General features: G+C 43.3%; 1 protein-coding gene across 3 annotated transcripts in view; it reads right to left on the bottom strand.

Annotated features, from left to right (window-relative positions):
- The window catches only part of LOC148421684 (dorsal-ventral patterning tolloid-like protein 1), a 29,739-nt gene that overhangs the window by 8,182 nt on the left and 259 nt on the right, over positions 1–21,298 (bottom strand). The window contains exons 2-13 of one of the 3 annotated variants that reach the window (XM_088418652.1): positions 19,091–19,474; positions 9,262–9,363; positions 9,112–9,192; positions 8,827–8,994; positions 7,507–7,624; positions 3,455–3,633; positions 3,122–3,227; positions 2,705–2,829; positions 2,073–2,188; positions 919–1,021; positions 704–820; positions 63–208 (exon numbers count right to left, since the gene is read on the bottom strand). In XM_088418652.1, coding sequence (XP_088274778.1) covers positions 63–208; positions 704–820; positions 919–1,021; positions 2,073–2,188; positions 2,705–2,829; positions 3,122–3,227; positions 3,455–3,633; positions 7,507–7,624; positions 8,827–8,994; positions 9,112–9,192; positions 9,262–9,363; positions 19,091–19,283 — 1,554 coding nt within the window. In that variant the 5' untranslated portion in view covers positions 19,284–19,474. Of the gene's footprint in view, positions 1–62; positions 209–703; positions 821–918; positions 1,022–2,072; positions 2,189–2,704; positions 2,830–3,121; positions 3,228–3,454; positions 3,634–7,506; positions 7,625–8,826; positions 8,995–9,111; positions 9,193–9,261; positions 9,364–19,090; positions 20,603–21,298 lie in introns of those variants that run through there. The other 2 variants (XM_088418651.1, XM_088418653.1) reach the window with 2 other exon arrangements.

Genomic DNA, 21,298 nt, shown 5'->3' with positions numbered 1-21,298 from the left:
CTTGAACGTTCCCACAGACTTTGTGGGCCATTTTGGACTTGCAAAGCGGGCCACGTAGTCACCTCGAAGGCCTGGAAGCTGAGGCCCACGTTGTAGCCCTCGGACACCGCGATCCTCCAAACGCACTCTTTGGAGGGACGGTAATCGTCCGGGTAGTTGGGGGACTGGATCTGTCCCGAGTCTTTGTTGATGTCCCCGCCGCAGATGGCTGCACGGGCACACCGCAAATAGTCACCAGTCGTACAATAGGATGCCTCAAAATATAGATTTTTTGCAGGGAGGTATGTGTGTGTATGACATGGACAGAGATACTACAGTATATGGAAATATGTATTTTTGTTCCAAGATAAAATGTCAATATTTTCCATCATTTCATTAAAAAAAAAAAAAATGGTACGTCTTGTTTCCAAGGTAAAATGAGTTTTGTTGTTGATATTTAAAGCATAAATGTTTCTTACTTTGTGTTAAATATTACAAATTATACATAAACAAAGGCATGTTTGGTATTAAATTTCATATTGTCGATATACCCAATTTGTGGTATTGGTCCATTTTTTTCCCCCTTTTTTTTTAAAGGAGGGCGGGGGAGTCCAAACATCTTTTTGTTCTTTCATTTTCATACGCTGGTACTTCTCCTAGGCTGGTACTTTTATTTATTTTTTTATTGATGACAGGAATTGCAAAATGAGCCGACGATTTCTACCTTCGTAAACGGCAGCGAAGCCTTTCCCCACCCAATTGCTGCTACTCCGGAATTCGATCCACATTCTGCTGTCGGTGGAGGTCAGAACGTCAGGAAGTTTGTCTCCGCAGAACCTGCCTGTGGCGCGCACACACACGCGCGTAAACACACATCTTTTTTTCCCACAGATTTAAATGGTTGTGTGTGTGTGTGTGTGTGCGTTGCAGGGCTGTGACCTAGCAAAGGAGCTTTTCTCCAGTAGCCGTCGCGCACCTCCATGTAGTCGTACCAACACAGGCTGCTCTTGTACAGGTCCACGGTGGTGAAGTTCAGCACGATCTGTGGGCAAAAAAAAAAAATCGGAAATTCAAGAATCATGGCCGCGCGTTCCAATAGAGCGTTACGGAAAAGCTACTCGGCGAGGGAGGCGGCGAGCGTCTCGAATTGAACAAAAAATGCTGGACGCTTGGAGTTTGTGGGGAGTAAAGTGACGCTGCTGTCGGCCATATTGGTAGGGGCAAATTTCCCATTCAAAGGCAATTCGTGGACCTTGAACACAATTCTGAAACGATTTTAAAAACATTGACTTTTTTTCCTCAAAGCCTTAGCATGTGCTATTAATATGAAGTACAAGTCAAAAGTTTGGAAACCCTAAATGAATGCCGTACTAAAGTTATCTATAGGTTTAGCCATTTTAGTACTATTCTTCACTATATAATTGCTTACTTTTGCTAAAAGAGCACTAAAGCAATCTCTTACTTTAGGTAAATATGTACTAAAATGATTATATTCTGTAGTTTTTCTACTTAAATACAAAAAATGCATCACTATATTGCCAAGTAGTCAATTACTTGAGATACTCAAGTACAAAAGGAGACATACTAAATCATTCGATTATTTGAGGTAATTTAGTACTAAAGTAACTGATGACTTTATCTAATTTTGTAATGCAGTAATTGATTACTTCAGCTATTTGAGTACTAAAGTATTCACTTACTTAAGGTAATTAAGGCCAAAAATAAACAATTATTTACCGTAATTTAGATACTTAAGTAGTAGAAATCCATTACTTTAGGACCTAAAAACATTGTCCAGTTGGACTTTGTTGGAGTAAAGTTATGCCGCAGCAGCCAGGCTGATTCCCGTGGCTACGTGTCGGCCATATTAGTAGGGGCAACCCTCCCATCAAAAGCAACGCATGGACCATGAAAACAAGTCTTTTCCTGATTTTTTTTGAAGATTTAATTTTTTTTTCTCAAAGCCATAGCATGTACTATTAGTATAAAGCCAGGGTCAAAAGTTTGGAGACGCCCGTAAATTCAATTCCTCCAAGACATTATGAGATGGGTCTCATATGTGTGCACTGGCGTGTGCGCGTGTGTGTGTGTACCTTCTCTCCAGGTGTAACAGATATTCTCCACACGCAGTGAGTGTACGAAGGGTATCCATTGGGGTAACCGGGAGATGATAAGTTGCCTATGGAATCTTGCAGCGTCTCTCCGCATGCTGTAAGACACACACGGCAGTGTTTTTATATATATATATATATATATATATATATATATATATATATATGTATATATATATATATATATATATATATATATATATATATATATATATATATAATTGTTTTTTGGCATGACTAGGATTGAAATTTTGAGGACTTTTTTAGGGCTCTTGTTTTGGCTCTCATTAGATTTTGTTGGTGTACCAAATGATTGGCCAATGTGTCCCTCAATTCATAATAAAGAGATCTGTCATGATTCGTGCGAGGGCGTGCGTGTGTGTGTGCGCGCGTATGTGTTCAACAGATGACATCGTAAACCTTTGCGACAAATTCAACCCAAATTGACGTCACTGCGGCTAGTCGGGGATGGGAGGAATGTGGGAAACGCACGCAGGAAGCCATCGGGATTCAAAGTGTGATGTGAGTAATCGTACACACTCGCACTCACACGCAAACACACACACACACACACACACACACAAAGCTGCGTCATAGTAAATATATATGAGTACCTGGACATCTATAGAGCTTCCTTGCCTGTGCAATGTCTCCTTTACTGAGTCGAGTCCGCTGGCCAATGGCGGGCCGTACGCCGTGTTCGTCCCGGGACGGAAGGATGGTGTCAAGGAACATTCCCCTTTAGCACCAAAAAAAAGCACAATTTACAGATATGGAAAGTCCTCATCAAGACTGTTCATTTGAGATATGACTTGACGTGGTTTGTTGTAAATTGTTCTTTTGAAGATTTTTTTGGGAGGGGGCATTGTGCTATCATATTAGGTCACGGGGATTTAATAATCACAGATATGGAAAGTACTCACCAGGACGGTTAATTTGAGGTATGACTCAAAGTGCTTTGTGGCAAAGACATTTTTGACGATGTTCGGAGCGTTGTACAAAATCGGAACAAATCGCAACAAGCGGTTTACCGTGAGAAAGTGTTCCTGGCGTAGTGCATGATGCTGTCAAAGTCGTACGGCTCTCCCAGAGAGTTGACCTCGCCCGGTTCCATCTTGAGGAAGTTGTACTCCTGACCTGGGTGAAGCAAATGCACGCGCGCACACACGCGCACACACGCGCACACCACAGTCAAAAAAAGTTTTATCATTAAAATACAAGCCGCTGAAAACATAACTCCTAAGTATTTGCTAACGTGGCTAAAGAAACACTATGGCACGGTGATCGTAAACTGTTCCGTTAACCCTTTGATACATTTTCTTAAAACGCTACTTACGCACGGCGGGTAGCGCGGCGGCGCTCACCTGGTTGGATGTTGTCGCGTATGATGGTGACGTGGTCGTCGCGGTCGGGCCGCGTGTGCTCGTGCCAGAACCCGATGACGTGGCCCAGCTCGTGCACCACGATGCCGAACTTGTCGCAGTTCTTGCCGATGGAGATGGCCTGGGGCCCGTTGCCGCGGCGACCCACGTAGGAGCAACACCTAAGAAGGATTTGCCGCCGGCCGTTAACATTTTTTCAAATTTGAGTTGAGACCACTAATCGGAGTACCTCGGTCGTTGCCGTTCCTACTGATCACTTTTTAACAAAGCGGTCTTATGAAAATGTTTGTGTTTTAGTACTTTTTTGTGTTAGCTTTTGTTACTGGACACTTAAAAAAAAAAAAAAAAAAATCGAGCTTACTTACATGTGCTGTTTTAGCTAGCAATAATCACTAATGAGGTTTGTTCGTGCGGTTGCTGTTTCTACTGATCACTTTTTACGTTTCACGTTTTAGTTAGCAAATATTACTACTGTTATTTTTTGTGTGTGGCTGCTGTTGCTCCTGATAACTTTTTAAAAAATAGGGTTGTGTTTTAGCTAGCAATAATTGCTACTGGTTATTTTTTTTGGCTTAGTTTTTGTGGTTGCTGTTTCTACTGATCACTTTTTAACAAACCAGGCTTACTTGAATGCGCTGTTTTAGTAAGCAAAAATTAGTTTTTTTTTGTGCGTCTGCTGTTCCTCCTGATCACTTTTTAACAAACTAGTTTAACTTAAATGTTCTGTTTTAGCTAGCAATATTTCCTGTTTTTTTTTTTTTAATTGTTTTCGTTGTTGCTGTTCCTCCTGATATTTTTTGCGCAGATTTGTTAGCTTTTTATTTTTCAAAACAGTTATGAAACTCATTTTGCTAAATCAAAACTATGAAAAAAATACATTCTGGGGTGACATATAAGCTTTGTACAAACAAAAGACGTTTTAATGTATCTGAATTTTTACGCGTTTGGTTCCCTTGAAGAAAAATCCTCAAATTTCAAATAATGCCTAGCTCGTTTTTGTTTTTTGCTGTCAAACGTCAAGAAAAAACGGGTCAGTGGGTTTTTTGGGATAGGATAGACATTTTGACGCATGCGCACACACACTCAGAGACACACACATGCACGCACACACACACACACACACACACACACAGTCAGGATTTCCTGCCTCGTATTCCATCCAGCAGAGGAAAAGCCGCAGGATTTATTTATTTACATCCAACGCAGTGGCGTTTCATAACTGAAAGCCGTGAGAATTGACACACACGCACACACACTTTTCCCCTTTCTGGTTGGTCGAGATTTTGGTGCCAGCCTAACAAATCTGATTAGAGTTATCCCGGGAGCTGGCATTTTTTTCTCGAATTGATTTCTCCGTGCAACGGCCTGATCCATGCCACAATTTTTCCCCTCTCCCGTTATTTTTTTTGTGTGTGTGTTAATGTGCCCCCCCCCAACGCACGCGTATTTGTCCATCCGATTAAAAGGGTCTAATCTCCGACGCCGCGGCCATCATCATCATCATCATCATCGTCGGCTGCCATAAATGTCTGTAAACGTCGCCTGGATGTGTGTTGATGTGATGTTAAATCCCTTTAAGAAAAAAAACACAACTTTTTGACGATGTTATTATCGGACGTGGGCAACTTGCGTTTTTCGCTTATCCGCCCCCTTTCCGTTATCGTCGGTCGGCCATTTTTTCAAGCCAGGCGAAATTGTAATCGTCACTATTAACTGTTAATATCCAAAATACGAAATAATCAATTGTTTTAGCTAGTGAAGCACTAATTACCCCAGGCAATGAAGTATTAAAGTCATGGATTACTTGATGTAACGAAATACTCACATTGATTGTGTGAAGTACTCAAGTAATCTGTTCTACTTCAATAATTGATTACTTTAGGCAAAGAATTACGGAAGTCATTCATTAGTTGATGTCATTGAGTCCTAAAGTAATTAATTACCTGATCTAATTATTACAACCCTAAATACCAAATAATCAATTATTTTAGGTCATGAAGTAATAAAGTGCTCAATTACCACACGTAATGAAGTACTAAAGTAATGATTACTTGAGCTAATTGCGATTACTTGAGGTAACGAAATACTAAAATTGATTGCGTGAAGTTCCAAAGTAATCCGTTACTTCAGAAATGAAACACTACAATAATGGATTACTTTCGGCAAAGAAGTACTAAAGTTATTAATTACTTTATTTAATCGAGTCCCAAAGTAATAAATTACTTGATGTAATTAAGTCTTAAAATCCTAAATACCAAATAATCAGTTGTTTTAGGAAATGAAGTACTAATGCGATTGACTACCTCAGGTAATGAAGTACTAAGTAATGGATTACTTTAGTCGATGAAATACTGTACTAAATTCATTGAGTGATTTAGGTAATTAAGTACTAAAGTCATTGATTACTTGAGGTCATTAAATATTAAAATAATAAATTGCTTTAGGTACTAAAGTACAAAGGTAATCAATTACTTGAGTACTTAATTTATTTAGTAAATGCCGTTTTTGGAACCCTTTAGCCAAACACTTGAAAAAAATGTAAGGGCCTTGAATTCAAATATATATATATATATATATATATATATATATATATATATATATATATATATATATATATATATATATATATATGTGTGTGTGTGTGTGTGTGTATAAGTAAAATTTAAAAATGAATATTTGGATATTTGATTTGATTTTTTTGTAGCATATCCAAATACCAAAAACTACTTGATAGCTGCATCCTTAGTTAAGCATTAATAATAATAATAATAATAAAACCTTTCATGTCTTTTTCGCTTAGCGACAAGTAAGGATTGGACACACTTTAAGTCGCCGCCGTCCCGCTGCTTCACCAAACAATGCAGTCCTCGGCAGTGTGAACACACGCGCGCACGCACAGGCACGCACGCACACACACACACGCACACACGGGGGAGCGTCCAAACACTTGGAAGCCCGCCGTGTGATTGGCGGGATGTGGAAACAGGAGCGGGACAGGAAGGAAAGCGGAGCCATTGTTGAGTGAGCGTATCGTCTCACGCTGTGACAAGGTCACTCCTGAGCACACGGGCACACACGTCAGTGGTGGGAAGCAAAAAAAAAAAACCACAAAGAAAGATTTCCTGGCTGGAAGTATTTTTTTTTAACCCACATGTAATATTTTGACCATTTTTTGGACATTTTCTTCCACATCATTCTGGGAATATTCAAAGGGATAGCACACTCCTGCTAGTGTGCTAGTGTGCCGTGTTGACCTTTGACACGTCGCACACCGGGTGAAATTTCAGCTCCCTTCTGTCTTCTTTCAATGCTTTTCCATTGATGTAATGATGCAAATTTTTTGGAGAGGTTTTCGGGGTTGTTTTTTGTTTTTTTCTGAAAACGACGAACGACCGAGCAATCAAAATTCATCTGATGAAAATCACGTGACCAACAGGTAGGTGAGTCGTGATTGGTGCTTCCCTAAGCCATGAGAACAGGTGATGTCTTTTTCAGTCAACAGCAGGGAAAAAAAAGGTTTTAAAAGCGCTAGTTTCGTGTGTAAAAATATTTCGTTATCAAGACTTCATTTTACGTATTTAAGACTTTTTAAAATAGTACTAAAAAAAAAATTAAATACTAATTGGTATAATGTTAATTTGTTTTAATCCTAAAAATTGTGAAAAAGGTGGACTATAAATGCCACTGTGCCAACATTTTTAAACGTATTGATTGAAGGGTTAGAACTGGCTAAAACTGAAAAATAAACGGACAATTTCTTGATTTTTACCTGAATCTTTTTTTTTTCAATACAATAAAAAATAAATGTTTGTTGGGTTTATTTCTCACATTAAAATTGCTTAGAATCGTATCCGTCCAGATAGTTAGAAGACGATCAAATGTTTTCGGTCTTAGCGCTAAAAGCGAACTCCAGCAAGTGGGAAATACACGGCGGGTAAAATGACTACCGCTTTTACCGGCTTTTGTTTTTCACGCAGATGTGTACTTTGAGCCCAGTGGAGGGTGTGAGCACTTTTGCAAGGGCTACCGCTCACCCGCATGGTCTGTAGGTGAAGACGATGTAGCTCTCTTCGTCCGTTTTCTCAATGAAAGTCACACACGTTTGTTTCTCCCAGTGCCGCATGGCCTGCTTGAACATGGCCCTCTGACTACCTGAAACACACACACACACGCGTATGAAGTGGTATTCTGGGGACCGAGAACTGTAAAATAAATGACATTTTCTTTTCACCAAATCTAGCATCCAGCACAATTTCCTCTATCCCACAAAGTCTCGATAAAACGCAATCGAACCAAATCCAAAAGGGAAATTTCCATAGGAAATCATGGAAAGGCAATTAATCAGTTCCAAAAAAACAAAATGTAAAAATCCAAACGACTCAATTCCAAAGAATCTTAACGAAAAAAACAATTTTCCGAGTTATTCCTTAAAATGCGAAGAGTTTGCGGCCGACTCGATCAAAACTTTAAAAACTTGGGCTATCAAAGAAAAAGCCTTCTCTAAAACTGAGATTATCGGAAAGTAAGTATGATATTTCCAGCTGATTCAATTTAGACTGGCAGTGTAGCGATGGGGAAAATGAAGCTTCATGAAGCACCTGTGATATTTTTTACTCCTCTAGATGGTTGGCTAGTTGGGTTGATGGTAAACACTAGTGCAGTGGAAATGTATTAAAATTTCTTTGAAACAAGTGTGCCCTCCAGAAGAGTTAAAATATATCAAAAGCGCTTCATGAAGCTTCGTTTGTCCGTGGCCAGTGGCAAAATATGTGTGGAGGCGTCACTGGCATTCAACGCGAGGCTGGTGGTGCATTCAGTGACTGCTTAATGAGTGGGAAATCTGAAAACCACTGAATCAGTGCATCAAAAGGCAACAACAACAAATAGGTCGATAAAGTGGGCTTTCTAAGAGAGAGATGAATTTAGATTCTACAAAGTCTTTTAAAATAGTGGATGAAAAATTAGATTTATCGCCATTATTGATGGAAAACTCGATTTCGTAGTATTTTTTTTCACAATACTACTAAAAGAATAAAAGAATTACACAAACAACAAGCCGTGGTTTTCAATTCAAGCTGAAGGCAAAATATTACCCTAACCTCCTGTCAGAAATATCAGCCTTCAAAATAAAAGCATCCCGGTAGGTAATATTTGCGCCTATGCCGGCTTCATCGGCAGCTGCATTCAAACAATTTTGTGCTTGATAATTAGTATTTAATGAGCCGGCGGCACGATCGATTCAAAGTTATTTAAGACCGTGACAAAAACGGTATCTTTTTTCTTTTCAATTTAAGAGCGAATGAATTGGAACATGAGGCATCAGAACACGCGGAAAGGCACACACAGAAGCTTACCGGTGAAGTTCCCGCCAATGACGTAGGGGATGACGCCCCCGGGCCAGATTCTCTCGGCGCGGGAGGTGGCCGCTCGAGGAAAGCGCTTCCTGCCGGCGTATCCCGTCTTGAGGATTTTGCGGCTTTTGCCGCTTTGGCTCTTGCGACTGGAGTTCTTCGCCCAAAAGTCTACGGAAGGACATCGGCGTCCCGGTTTAAGTCGGGTGTCCCGATTTGTTCGTCGCGCCACGGGTTTATATCGGGTATTACCGCCACCTACGGGGCCGGGGCGGAATTCGGTCTTACCCGAGCCAAAGTTTCGTATCCTCTCCAGCAGCAGGTACAGCGAGTCTCTCTTTTTGGCAACCCGGCGCTCCTCCGGACCGCCTGCTGGGAAAATCACCGGTGAGCGGCCCCGACGCGGGCGTGGCTAGGTTTAAGCCCCGCCTCGCTCACCCGACTCGTGTCCCCGCAGGGCGCCCGTCAAGTCTACGGTCCGGTCGATCCGGAACATGGCCAGGTCTTCCTCGTCCAAGGCGATGTCGCCCCAGAATGCGGCTGCGAAAAAAAACAAATCAATTTCTTAGTTTGTCACTGGCAAGTCACGCTTTAGTTTCTCGGTTCGCATTGTCTGTCATTTGGATTGGTTGACTAAGTTAGTTAGTTGGTTACTTAGTTCACATTTAAAACACCAATTGGTTTGTCGGCGGCAATGCGCTCTTTATTCAGCCAGCAAGTCTGTCACCTCGTTAGTTAGTTAGTTGGTTAGCTAGTTTTAGTCAAATTAGTTTGTCAATGAAAATGTAATACTTAGTCAGCTAGCAAGTGTGTCAGTTACTTAGTTAGTGAGTTCGTTAGTTAGTGTCTATACATGAGTCAAATCTGTGTGACAATTCACTCTTTAGTTAGTTAGTTAGTTAGTTAGGTAGGTAGTTAGTTAGTTAGTTAGTTAGTTAGTGTTATACCTTTTAGTCAAAATAGTTTGTCAGTGAAAATTTAATACTAAGCCACTTGGCTTAGTTAGTTAGTTAGTTAGTTAGTTAGTTAGTTAGTTAGTTAGTTAGTTAGTTAGTTAGTTAGTTAGTTAGTGTTATACCTTTTAGTCAAACTAGTTTGTCAGTGAAAATTTAACACTAAGCCACTTGGCTTAGTTAGTTAGTTAGTTAGTTAGTTAGTTAGTTAGTGTCTATACAAGTCAGATTTTTGAGTGCCAATTCACTTTTAGTTAGTTAGTTGGTTAGTTCGTTAATTAGTTAGTAGATGATTTGTTGTTTATTTATGGTTATTTATTTACTGTCATTGGTTCAAAGTGGTCATTTGTTCAAAGTAAAAAACGCATGTGAAGCAAAGCACTTTGTTTTCCGGCGCTATTTATGACATAAAGGTGACAGAAGCGCCCTCGGCGATGATGATCGCCACGCGATAGAAAAGCCGTCCAATCGGCGACGGGGACATGAAGGCTTCCCGTCCTTTTGGCGCTTTGCAAAAAAGCGCAGTCGGCTTCCGAGCGTGCGGCGCTCCCTCTCCCTCTCCTCGTCTGCCGCCATCTTGCCAGAGTGTGATATCGGGCCACGTCTTAATCCTTTTGCCCCCGATGCCCCCTTGTCTCCGCCCACCCGTTTCCCCGCCTACCCCGCTCCTCCCCCCCGCGGCTCCGCTCCGACGGGCCCCACTAACCGAGGGACCGGACAAATGTCTTTGTCTCACCGGCCGACTCGATCACCGGCCAACCTAGAAACATTTGACTATCGGCCCAATTGAAATTTCCACGCTTATCGGCGCATTTTCCCCGCCTTGACCTTATGATGGAACCAGTCAAAAACAAATCAAAATCTCAAGCGGACGCTTGACCCGAACCGACGCCACGTTCCGCGAGTGAACTCTTTGACTCAGACGGCGTGACTCACGCTCACGCTCTTCCGCACTGAAATATTCAAGACTTTAGGGAGGGCGTCCTCCATCTGGCTGCGGCGAGGCTTCGCCGCAAAATGCAACGTCCACTTGGGCCGCCGGGGAATGGACGCATTCTACTTCCTGCGATCTGTCCATAGTAATCCATTACTTCTTACCAAGATTTTTTCTTTTATTTGTTGACGTATGACCCCATTTCATGACACATTTTTTTTTTAGATATTCAGAAAATTGTTTGCTATAGGTACTTGAAGTCATTGATTACTTTAGTATTTTAGTATCTAATGTCCTAAAGTATTCGATTATTTTGATACCTAATTACCTTAAGGAAATGATTTCATATTTCATTACCTGAACCTAACAACTTTAGGACTTAATTACCAGAGATAATCACTTTGGAACTGAATTACCTTGGTAAAAGATTACTGAAGTACCTAATAACCTAAAGTAATCGATTACTTGACTACTTAAGGTAGTTGACTACCGCAGTACTTAAGTACCTAATGTCCTAAGGTCATTGATTCATCTAATACCTAATTACTTAAAGTAAAAGATTATTTTGCTTAATTACTTAAGTTCTTTAAATAATTGATTGCTCTAGTAATTTAGTACCAAGTATTCTGAAGTCATTGACTATTTTAATACACAGTTTAATAATAGACAATCGATTATTTGACTACTTAATTACCTAAAGTAATTTATTACTGCCATACTTATGTATTTTAAGTAATTGATTACCTTTGTTCTTTAGTATACCTAATATCCTAAAGTAACAGATTATTGCAATACCTGATTAGTTACAGTCAATGATTTAGGACTTCATTACCTAAATTAATCAAGTACGTTAGGACTTAATTACCGAAAATAATCACATTGGCACATAATTAGTCTATTAAAGCAGTCGATTACTTGGGTGCCCAATCGCCCAAGGTAATCGATTCCTCGACTACTTAATTCCCAAAAAGTAACCGGTGACTCTCTTACTTTATTTATTTTGCACAAACCATTTTTAGACCCTTCTTTAGCCAAACACCGGAAGACACCGAAAGGAGCATCCTAATGGTAGCTTCTCCTCGTCTTTTTGCGCGCGCTACTCATGGACGCGGCGGCCCGTTCGCGACACGCATGAATCCGTTTTGATTTTGGGCTCGAATATGAGGTCATCCCGACGGGTCGGCCCAAACGTGCGCACGCGCCTCTCCATGTGCCGCGCCGTAATATTATTCTAGCGCATTTGGCTGCCAACGGAGCGTCATATTAAAAAGAGATTATCTCTTTGCCCCGTTTGAGGATTTTCGCCCTGAGAGTAATCATTGTGCAAGCCGCTTGTTGATCCGCGCCCGGCGCTTCGGGGGAGGCCCCGCAATGGCCGCTCCGGATGCAAATTGCTTCCTTAACCCTTGTGCCGTTTTGGGGACAAACTCTGAGCCCTACGTAACTCGTAAGAATAGGACGAGCCCTTAAATTTAGGCTCGAATTTGGCTATTTTCTATGCTAGCGTGTAGAAGTCACTCCAACAGTTTGGCCGGATCTGAAGAACTAAAGTCATTGATTAAGACACCAAGTACTAAAAAAATCAATCACTTTAAATACTAAGGTGGTCAATTACCGTAGTTCTCTCGATGTAAGACGCACCCTTCATTTTAAGGGTGGAATTATGGTATTTTTTTATGTTACCGTGTAGCAGTTTGGCGACAATCTAAAAACTAGAGCAAAACCTGCTCAGTCTGAAGTGTCCAAGGTTAGCTACCTTAACAGCTATCTCCTGAGCTCCATTCCTAAACATAGGTACTGCTGTTTTGGTTAGCAACAAAGTTCAAGCACTACAGTACTCGATTGCTTTAGATTCCAAGAACTGAAGTCATCGATTACGACACTAAGTACTAAAATAATCAATGAGAAATATTTAGTATTTCAGTCTTCTTCATTCACTTGCCCCAAATAAGCCTTTTTTATTTTCTATAAGGTAACGGGAAGCCAAGAGGGCTTTTTATATCCACTGCATGCGAGGTTACTTCAGTGTGTTATTTCCATCAATAAAACACGCAAGGACGGAAGGTGACTTTGCCTTCCAAATAAAGCTCGCATTGAATATTGATCACGATGGAGCGAGCGAGCGAGCGAGCGAGCGCACGGCAGGTGAGCGGCGCGAGGGAACCGCCGACTCATCGCTAATTCTATCCGACGGCCCCCCCGGCCGCCCGCCCTCTCCGCGGAAAACAATGAGCAAAAGCAAACAGTGAAAACGGCGGGGCCGGCGTGTTTGTGCTGAGGCGGGAGTCCTGAGGAGGACTTTGGGAGCCCCGCTCGGGAAAATCCTGTTTAAAGGCACCAGCGCGCCGGCCGCGTTTCCTTCCTGACGAGCGGCCGGAGACCGACGCGCCGCCCGACAAACGCTAACCGTACTCGGAAAGCTGCGTCAGATAATCGACTCTGGAACGTAGCAGGTTTGCCAAACGTCAAAGACGCCTTTTCGCTGACGTGGATCGTCAAGGCGGCCATGTATGCCAAAGACATTTACGGAAATTAAAACGTCGTTATCGTCGTCATCAACGTTGTCGTCGTCGTTATCGTCGCCATCGTTGTCGTGGTCGTCATCATTGTCATCAACGTTATCGTTGTCGTAATCGTCGTCATCGTAATCGTCGTCATCGTAATCGTCGTCGTTGTCATCGTTGTCGTCGTCGTCAACGTTGTCGTCGTCGTCGTCATTGTCGTCGTTATCGTCGCCATCGTTGTCATCAACGTTATCGTCGTCGTAATCGTCGTCATCGTAATCGTCGTCATCGTAATCGGCGCCGTTGTCATCGTCGTCATCGTTGTCGTCGTCATCAACGTCGTCGTCGTTGTCGTCGTTATCGTCGCCATCGTTGTCGTCGTCGTCATCATTGTCATCAACGTTATTGTCATCAACGTTATCGTCGTCGTCGTCATTGTCATCTTCGTCGTCGTCATCATTGTCATCAACGTTATCGTCGTCGTAATCGTCGTCGTCATCATTGTCATCAACGTTATCGTCGTCGTAATCGTCGTCGTCATCGTCATCAACGTTGTCGTCGTCGTCGTCGTCATTGTCGTCGTAACCGTCATTGTCGTCGTCGTCGCCATCGTTGTCGTCGTCATCGTCATCAACGTTATCGTCATCGTCGTCATCGTCGTCTTCGTCGTCGTAATCGTCGTCATCGTCATCAACGTTATCGTCATCGTCGTCATTATCGTCGTCATCGTCATTGTCGTCGTCATCGTCGTCGTTATCGTTGCCATCGTTGTCGTCGTCGTCATCATTGTCATCAACATTATCGTCAACGTCGTCGTCATCATTGTCATCAACGTCATTGTCATCGTCATCATCGTCATCGTAATCATCGGCGTCGTCATCGTCATCGTCGCCAACACAAGATACTAGTAGCATTATCGGCTAGCAGGACTAACATGCCCCCTATAGGCCGGCAAGAGCCGTCAGATAACTTTTCAAAGGCAATTAAATGGATGTAAATGAACTGACAGATGGTGCGTACCAAAATATGAAATGGCTGCAAGTTACAGTATGTATTATTATTATGATTTTAAAGATTGTATTACCGATTCAATGTCTGTCAATGTGCTGAAAGGACAACAAAAAGGTGGTTTTTCAACTTCCTGCTGCTTTACTCGGAGTGTGTGTGTGTGTGTGTGTGTGTGTGTGTGTGTTTGCGTGTTTGAGAGCTCTTTCTGAGAGCCGTGATTTTGGAAGGAAGCATGAATGACTCGGGAGCACTCTGTGTGTGTGTGTGTGTGTGTGTGTGTGTGTGTGTGTGTGTGTGTGTGTGTGTGTGTGTGTGTGTGTGTGTCATCTCCAGCTGAGGAGCAGGATGCAGACAACCAGGAAGAGATAAGCGCGGGTGAATGAAGGGAGCGCTGCATGTGTGTGTGAGTGTGTGTGTGGCCACGTAAGGAAATCACAAAGACCTGGAAGAGAGAGCGTGCGCGCGTATGTGCGTGCGTGTGCGTTGTCTCGCAAACGCGAGCCTCGGAGAAGATAAGCAGACAGGCAAATGGTGTGATGGCGCTTTCCCAGTGAAAACAAGAGAGAATAGCGGCAAAGGCTCAGTATGCCGAAATGCAACTTTTAGCACACTTAACACACTGGAGAACTTGTCAAATTGCATGCATGCACCCCATTGGTTGTCCTTCCAGTTCATCAGCCAATTGTCCGAATTATTCCTTGCGCTGTACTTTGTCCAATCCTTTGATCTTTACATCAAAGGCATTTCCCAACAAAGATCAAGCATTGAAAGAAGACACTAGGGAGCTGAAATTCCACCAGATGGTGACAACATATCAAAGTTCAACATGGCACGAACATTGAGTTATCACACTAGCAGGAGTGTGCCATCCCTTGGTTAAAATACCGCCGGAATGATGTGGAAGAAAATAACGCAAAAGAATACACAGAGGAGCTGAAATTTCACCCGGATGGTGAGAACATATCAAAGCTCAACATGGCACGACCATTTAGTTACCCACACTAGCAGGATGATGTGGAAGAAAATAACTCAAGACTACACAGAGGGGCTGAAATTTCACCCAGATGGCGACAACATCTCAGAGTTCAACATGGCATGACTGTTTAGTTATGGCACTAACACCCTGTTCAAACCTCCCACCTCCCCAAATGCCTTAACATGCACCCCAGGGGCACACCCAATTGAGAACCACTCCATTAGTACATATATGGCATGTCTTTACATGGAATGAGAGTTACTTTGCATTTATTGGTATACAAACTGCATAGAACAAATATATTGCACGCATATACTAAATACTTTGCAAATATTCATTAATACATGTATTGTAACATCTACTGTAGCAATTAATACGAAAAACGGATTATCAGCCACCACGCCGCATGTATATTTTATGCCTTAGTGCACCGGTCACTGGGCGACATTGAAAAATGATGACTCAGCACAAAAGGAGGCGTCGGAACGTGCGGAATTCCAAGGATGCATTTCCTACACTGTGAAACGAGATCCGGGATCCTTTTGATCGTGAATGCGTGACATGCCCAAAATACCAATACACACACAAATACATACATATATATACACCGAAATACATACATATATACACCGATATGTATGTATATATATATATATATATATATATATATATATATATATATATATATATATATATATATATATATATATATATATATATATATATATATATATGTATGCTGCAGTCAATGTAAACATAGCTCTGTCAATGCGGCCTTTATGTACATTTCTGCAGTGTGTAATAGCCACATGGCTTGTGCTTTTTTTAAACTACAAGACACACTCAGTTCCTCGCAACATATGTAGACTTACTGTCTCCTAGCAAAACACACACACGCATAAAAAAAAGCGAGTCACGGGATCCAGCATCCGCACGCACAGATGAGTGCAAGGTGCACACAGGCGAAGGCTTGTCCGGTTGATGTATTTGGGATATGTGAGGAATGTCTGCGATTATTCAGCGTGCGTTAAAGGCAGAAGACGGCCGTGGTGGCAGCCAATAAGAAAAAAGCAGCGATAACCGTCCAAACGGCAAATATTCAAATAGGGAAGTGGGCTCATCATCCAGCATGAAATTGAACTTATTGATTGAAGCATCCCAGCGTAAAAAAGGACATTTAACGTCATGTAAATATGCTGCAAATCTCCATTTGCAGCACTAATAAAGGTGAACTTATATTATCTTAACAAAGGATTAAGTAGTGGCAGAAAATGGACCGTAACTTATTGAAAGATCATTTCGATTATAACCACAGCGAGAAATAGCGATTTTAAGTGCGATGGCAACCATAGAATGACGCTTGGTGCTGACTGTGATGTTAGCTTGTTAGCATAACAGCTACTGACATACATGAAGCCCATCTGGCACCTGCACACAAGTCATTGATCAAACGCACGCCTCCATCCGCCCGCTTTGCCCACCGCTGCTCCGAACTAGCATCTACGCTAACCCTTTGAGGGTTATCGTTTGACGTAGCCCACCTCCTATGTTCAACTGTCCGCCGGGACATCTTTAGTCACATTTTGGCATGGCGGTCGGGGCGTAATTTCGACGGGATGGGAGGGGCATACCCCCCCGCCCTCGTGCGCCATCGAGCCAAGCGAGCATCCATGCTAACAATTTGCCAGGTATTGTTTCACTTAGCCCACCTCCTGAGTCGAGGCGTCCCTCAGGGCGTCCTTAGTCACATTTTGGCTCCGCTTAGCGTTGCAAAGTCCCGCCGAGGTTAGCTTTTATTAGCCAGCTGTTATTAAGTCCGCCGCCGCCTCGGATATCGGCACGCTATACAAGTCGCCTCCGCCGGGGTTTCACACAACGTCATCGGTTTTGATAACGAAAGTCAGTCTTTTCAGTTTTATGAACAGGGTTTTTTTCTACGTGACGAAGCAAGAAAAAAAAAAACAGAAAACATGCTGCGGAATGCAGTTGACTTGAGATGTGTTCAATGAGAGTTCAAACAGTAGGACATCTCATACGCCATTGAATGCGTCAAACAGCAACGATTAGTCCGTGAGAACATTGCATGACTTCATTTCTTTAGGTAATCCAACTTTTCAGGTGGTGTAGTTATATATGTATATAAATATATCAAAATATCATAAGGTTATATATAGAAAGTTATATAAATCTAACTTTAAAAAAAAACTTTTTGGAATACTGTCCAAAATAGGACACTCCCAACTTCACTATTAATCACGAAACGTGATCAGTACTCTTAATCTTAAAACATTTCAAGTTTTTTATTTATTGAAAAATATCAGCTAATATTTTTGGATTTGAAACAACAAAATCATTTCGCGGGCCAAATTAAACCCCTTTGCGGAGCAGAACCGGCCCGCTGGCCGTAGGTTGGACGCCGATGTCCCAGATTTCGCGACAAATTACGACTGCGAGCCGTACGCGTTTGAGGCCATCTTTTGAGCTAGGTTTTTACGCCGACGCTAAGCTAACGCGGATGCTCTGGTCAGCTTTTTGATGGGAACGTAGCCTCCGCCAACATGGCCGCCGCGCGGGCAGCCCAGTTAGCCGGCGTTAGCAAAGCTAGCACGTGCGCCACCCGAGGTTTTCTAAGTTCACCGGCGTTCCGCCGTGAAACGTGCGCCAGCGCGTCCCGCTCGCCAGATGTTCCTCATCTGTCTCCATGCTTCATTTACTGGAACATGTCACACGCGCGTAGACAATTGAAGCGCTTTTTCAGTTCTTGCGTAGACAGCTAACCGCGCTTTATTGACGCCGTTTAATTATATTTGGATATATTTATATACATATATATCTAGAGCACCTGAAAAGTTGGATTACTTCAAGTAATGAAGTCATTTCTTACTTGAACACTTCGTTTACGTTCCAGCCATTTGCAATTTTTTTTCAGGGAAATTAATCGTCACTTAATAATGATTAAAATTTGAAAAAGTTCAAATAAAAAAAGTCGAACCAGACATCAAATTCATCGATTTTATGTCGTTCGTTTTTTAACAAAAGAAAGAATTTTAAAAAGCGAATACATTTTTGGTGAGGGATTTTCATTCATGACCATATTTTTAATTACTAATTTACCTTGTGATTTTTCTTTATATGATTTCTGTCTTAGTTTCAAACTATTGCTTTCATGCATTTTTAACCTTTTTTTTTTTTTTACTAAAAAAAGGAAACAAAAGCAAAAAAAATAAAAAATCAAACTCTTGTTTTTGTGCATTTTGATGTATGACCATAATTTTGTTGCTGGTTTACCTTGTGATTTTGTTTTCATTATATTTGTCCTCTTTCTGATTTGGTTTATACAAAAATATTGATTGTTATGCATCGTTTTAATAAAAGAAACTAAAAATGACAACAAAAGCAACATGAAAAAACTAAAACTTGTATTTGTGCATTTTTATTTATGACCATATTTTTATTGTCCTCTTTCTGACTTGGTAATATAGATTTTCATGCATCCTTTCAATAAAAGAAACAGACTAAAAATGATTTAAAAAAAAAACAATGTAAACTTGTTTTGTGCATTTTGATGGCAATTTGGCAATTTTTTATTGCTCGCGATTTTCCTTGACGTTTGGCCTCAGTTCACGCAAAACAACCGTCGATGATGTTTTACAAACTAAAAACGATAAGAAAAGCAAAACCCAAATCCAAACTCTCGTTTTTGTGCATTTTGATTGACGAGCCCAACTATTTTGCAGGTTTACCTCGCTAAGACAAAGACACATAGAATAATCCATCTTTTTTCAGATCAAGGAAAGCAAAGGTCAACGTGCACTTGGCGGATTTCTGGCATTTTAGGTCACGTAACCCCCGCGATAAACGAGGGAGCGCACGCGCAGAGGCCGGGACTGACCGGCTTTGCAGGGGTCCTTGTAGTCGACGGCGTCGGGCCCGTCGCCGCCGCCGCCGTCGTAGTACTCGTAGTCTCGCTCGGCGTCGTCGTGGGCGCGCAGGCACGAGGCCGCCTTGGCCCACACGCTCAGGCCGGCCAGCAGCAGCGTCAGGCGGCGCATGTTGGCGGCCGGCGCCGGGGGCGGCCGCTCCATCCGACGGGACGGGACCCACGGGACGGGACTGCTGCACCCGCCCCCCTCGCCTCGCCTCCCCTCCCCTCCCCTCCCCTGCCCTCCCCTGCCCTCCCCTCTCCTCTTAGGACGCCGCCAAAGCGCCGTGCTCGCTGGCCGCCCTCATCGCGGAGGGGTCCTCACCCCGCACCGCACCGCACCGCGCCTCCGAGCTGGAAGTCCCGCAAGAGCAAGAAGAAGAAGAAGAAGAAGAAGAAGATCCGCGGGGGTAAGGACGCGGCCGGGCTCCCGCTCCGAACATCCGCCCGGACGCGCGCGCGCTCAAAGCGCAAACCCGGAGAGCGTGCGCAAACCCGGAGAGCGTGCGCAAACCCGGAGAGCGTGCGCTACCGTGTACCGCGGTTACCGCGATACGCCCGGGATGGGATGCCGCCTCTCTACCAGGAGCTCTGACTATTTGCGCGAGCGATGTCCACCTTGACTCTGCTCCCCCGCCCCCGACCCGCCCCCCTCTCGCTCTCGCACTTCGATGTCTCTCTCTCTCTCTCGCTCGCTCTCTCTCTCTCTCTCTCGCTCACCTTTCACTCCGGGTTTCAATTTCCCGCTCTCTCGCCGTGAAGTTCCATGTCTCTCTCGCTCTCTCTCTCTTTCTGTCAAATGATAAACTTCTTCCTTCACTCTCAAGTTCAACGTCTCTCTCTCTCTCGCTCTCACAAACAGCCTCTCCCACTCGCTCATCTTTCACTCATTCTGGGTGGACATTTCTCTCTCGCTCTCACTGTCTGTCAAATTCGAAACATCTCCCTCCTTCACCCTCAAGTTTAACTTCTCTCTCTCTCTCACTCATCTTTCACTTTCTCTGGCTGCAAATGTCTCTCTCTCTCAACTTCTAAACGCCCTCTTTCACCCACAAGGTCAACGACTGTCACGCGCACATTCTGTCTCTCACTCATCTTTCAATCTCACCGCATGTAAATTTCTCCCTCCCTCTCTCTCGCACATTCTCTCTTGCAATGATGTTCAATGTCTCTCCCGCTTTGCTCTCTCTCTCTCTTTGAATGTACGTCACTCTCTCTATCGGTTCCAATGTCTCTCTCCCTCTCTCATCTGCTATTCCCTCCTTCCTCTCTCTTACTTTCCCTCCCTCGTTTAGTGATGTTCTCTCTCGCGTCTTTTTTCCGTGAAATTCAACGTCTCTCTCCCTCTGGCTCCCCATGAAGTTCAATGTATCATTCCCTCATCATAATCTCTCTCTCTCTCTCTCTCTCTCTCTCTCTCTCTCACACACGCTTAATCTATCTCTTGTCAAAGTTCAATGTCTCCTTCCTTCCTTCCTTCCTTCCTTCCTTCCTCCCTCCCTCCTTCCTTCCTTCCTTCCTTCCCTCCCTCCCACCCTTCTTCCTTCCTTCCTTCCTTCCCTCCCTCCCTCCCTCCCACCCCTTATTCTTCCCTCCCTCGCTCCCTCCTTCCTTCCTTCCTTCCTTCCTTCCTTCCTTCCTTCCTTCCTTCCTTCCTTCCTCCCTTCCTTCCTTCCTTCCTTCCTTCCTTCCTTCCTTCCTTCCCTCCCTCCCTCCCACCCTCCTTCCTTCCTTCCCTCCCTCCCACCCTCCTTCTTTCCTTCCCTCCCTCCCACCCTCCTTCTTTCCTTCCTTGCTTCCTTCCTTCCTTCCCTCCCTCCCACCCTCCTTCCTTCCTTCCTTCCTTCAAGTTCAGTGTCTCCCTCCCTCGTCATGTTTTTTTCTCTCTCTCGTTCTTTCTCCCTCACCCTTCCTCCGTCCGAATTTTCTCTCTTTCTTCCACTCACCCATGGCTCACTTTCCGAACGTGCTCATCATGATGTCTGCACGATGGCCACGTGGGGGCACTATCACAAACAGGTGAATTTACCGTGCTCCTCGGCACCGCAGCGAAAGCGTCCGTTCTTCGCAGAGGATAAAGAAGAAAAGCAGCGCCTTTATGTCTGTTTGACGTTTTCGGGATTTGAGGCGGAAACGCTAACCGCTTGCCCGCCGCGCTGCGCTCAGAAACTACGGCAG

This window comes from Hippichthys cyanospilos, chromosome 7, assembly GCF_059441005.1.
Source record: "Hippichthys cyanospilos isolate Australia breed blue-spotted pipefish chromosome 7, RoL_Hcya_1.0, whole genome shotgun sequence".
In the NCBI taxonomy this organism is placed as follows: domain Eukaryota; kingdom Metazoa; phylum Chordata; class Actinopteri; order Syngnathiformes; family Syngnathidae; genus Hippichthys; species Hippichthys cyanospilos.
The sequence above is the reverse complement of the archived record's forward strand: the minus strand, read 5'-3'. Positions and strand labels throughout refer to the sequence as shown.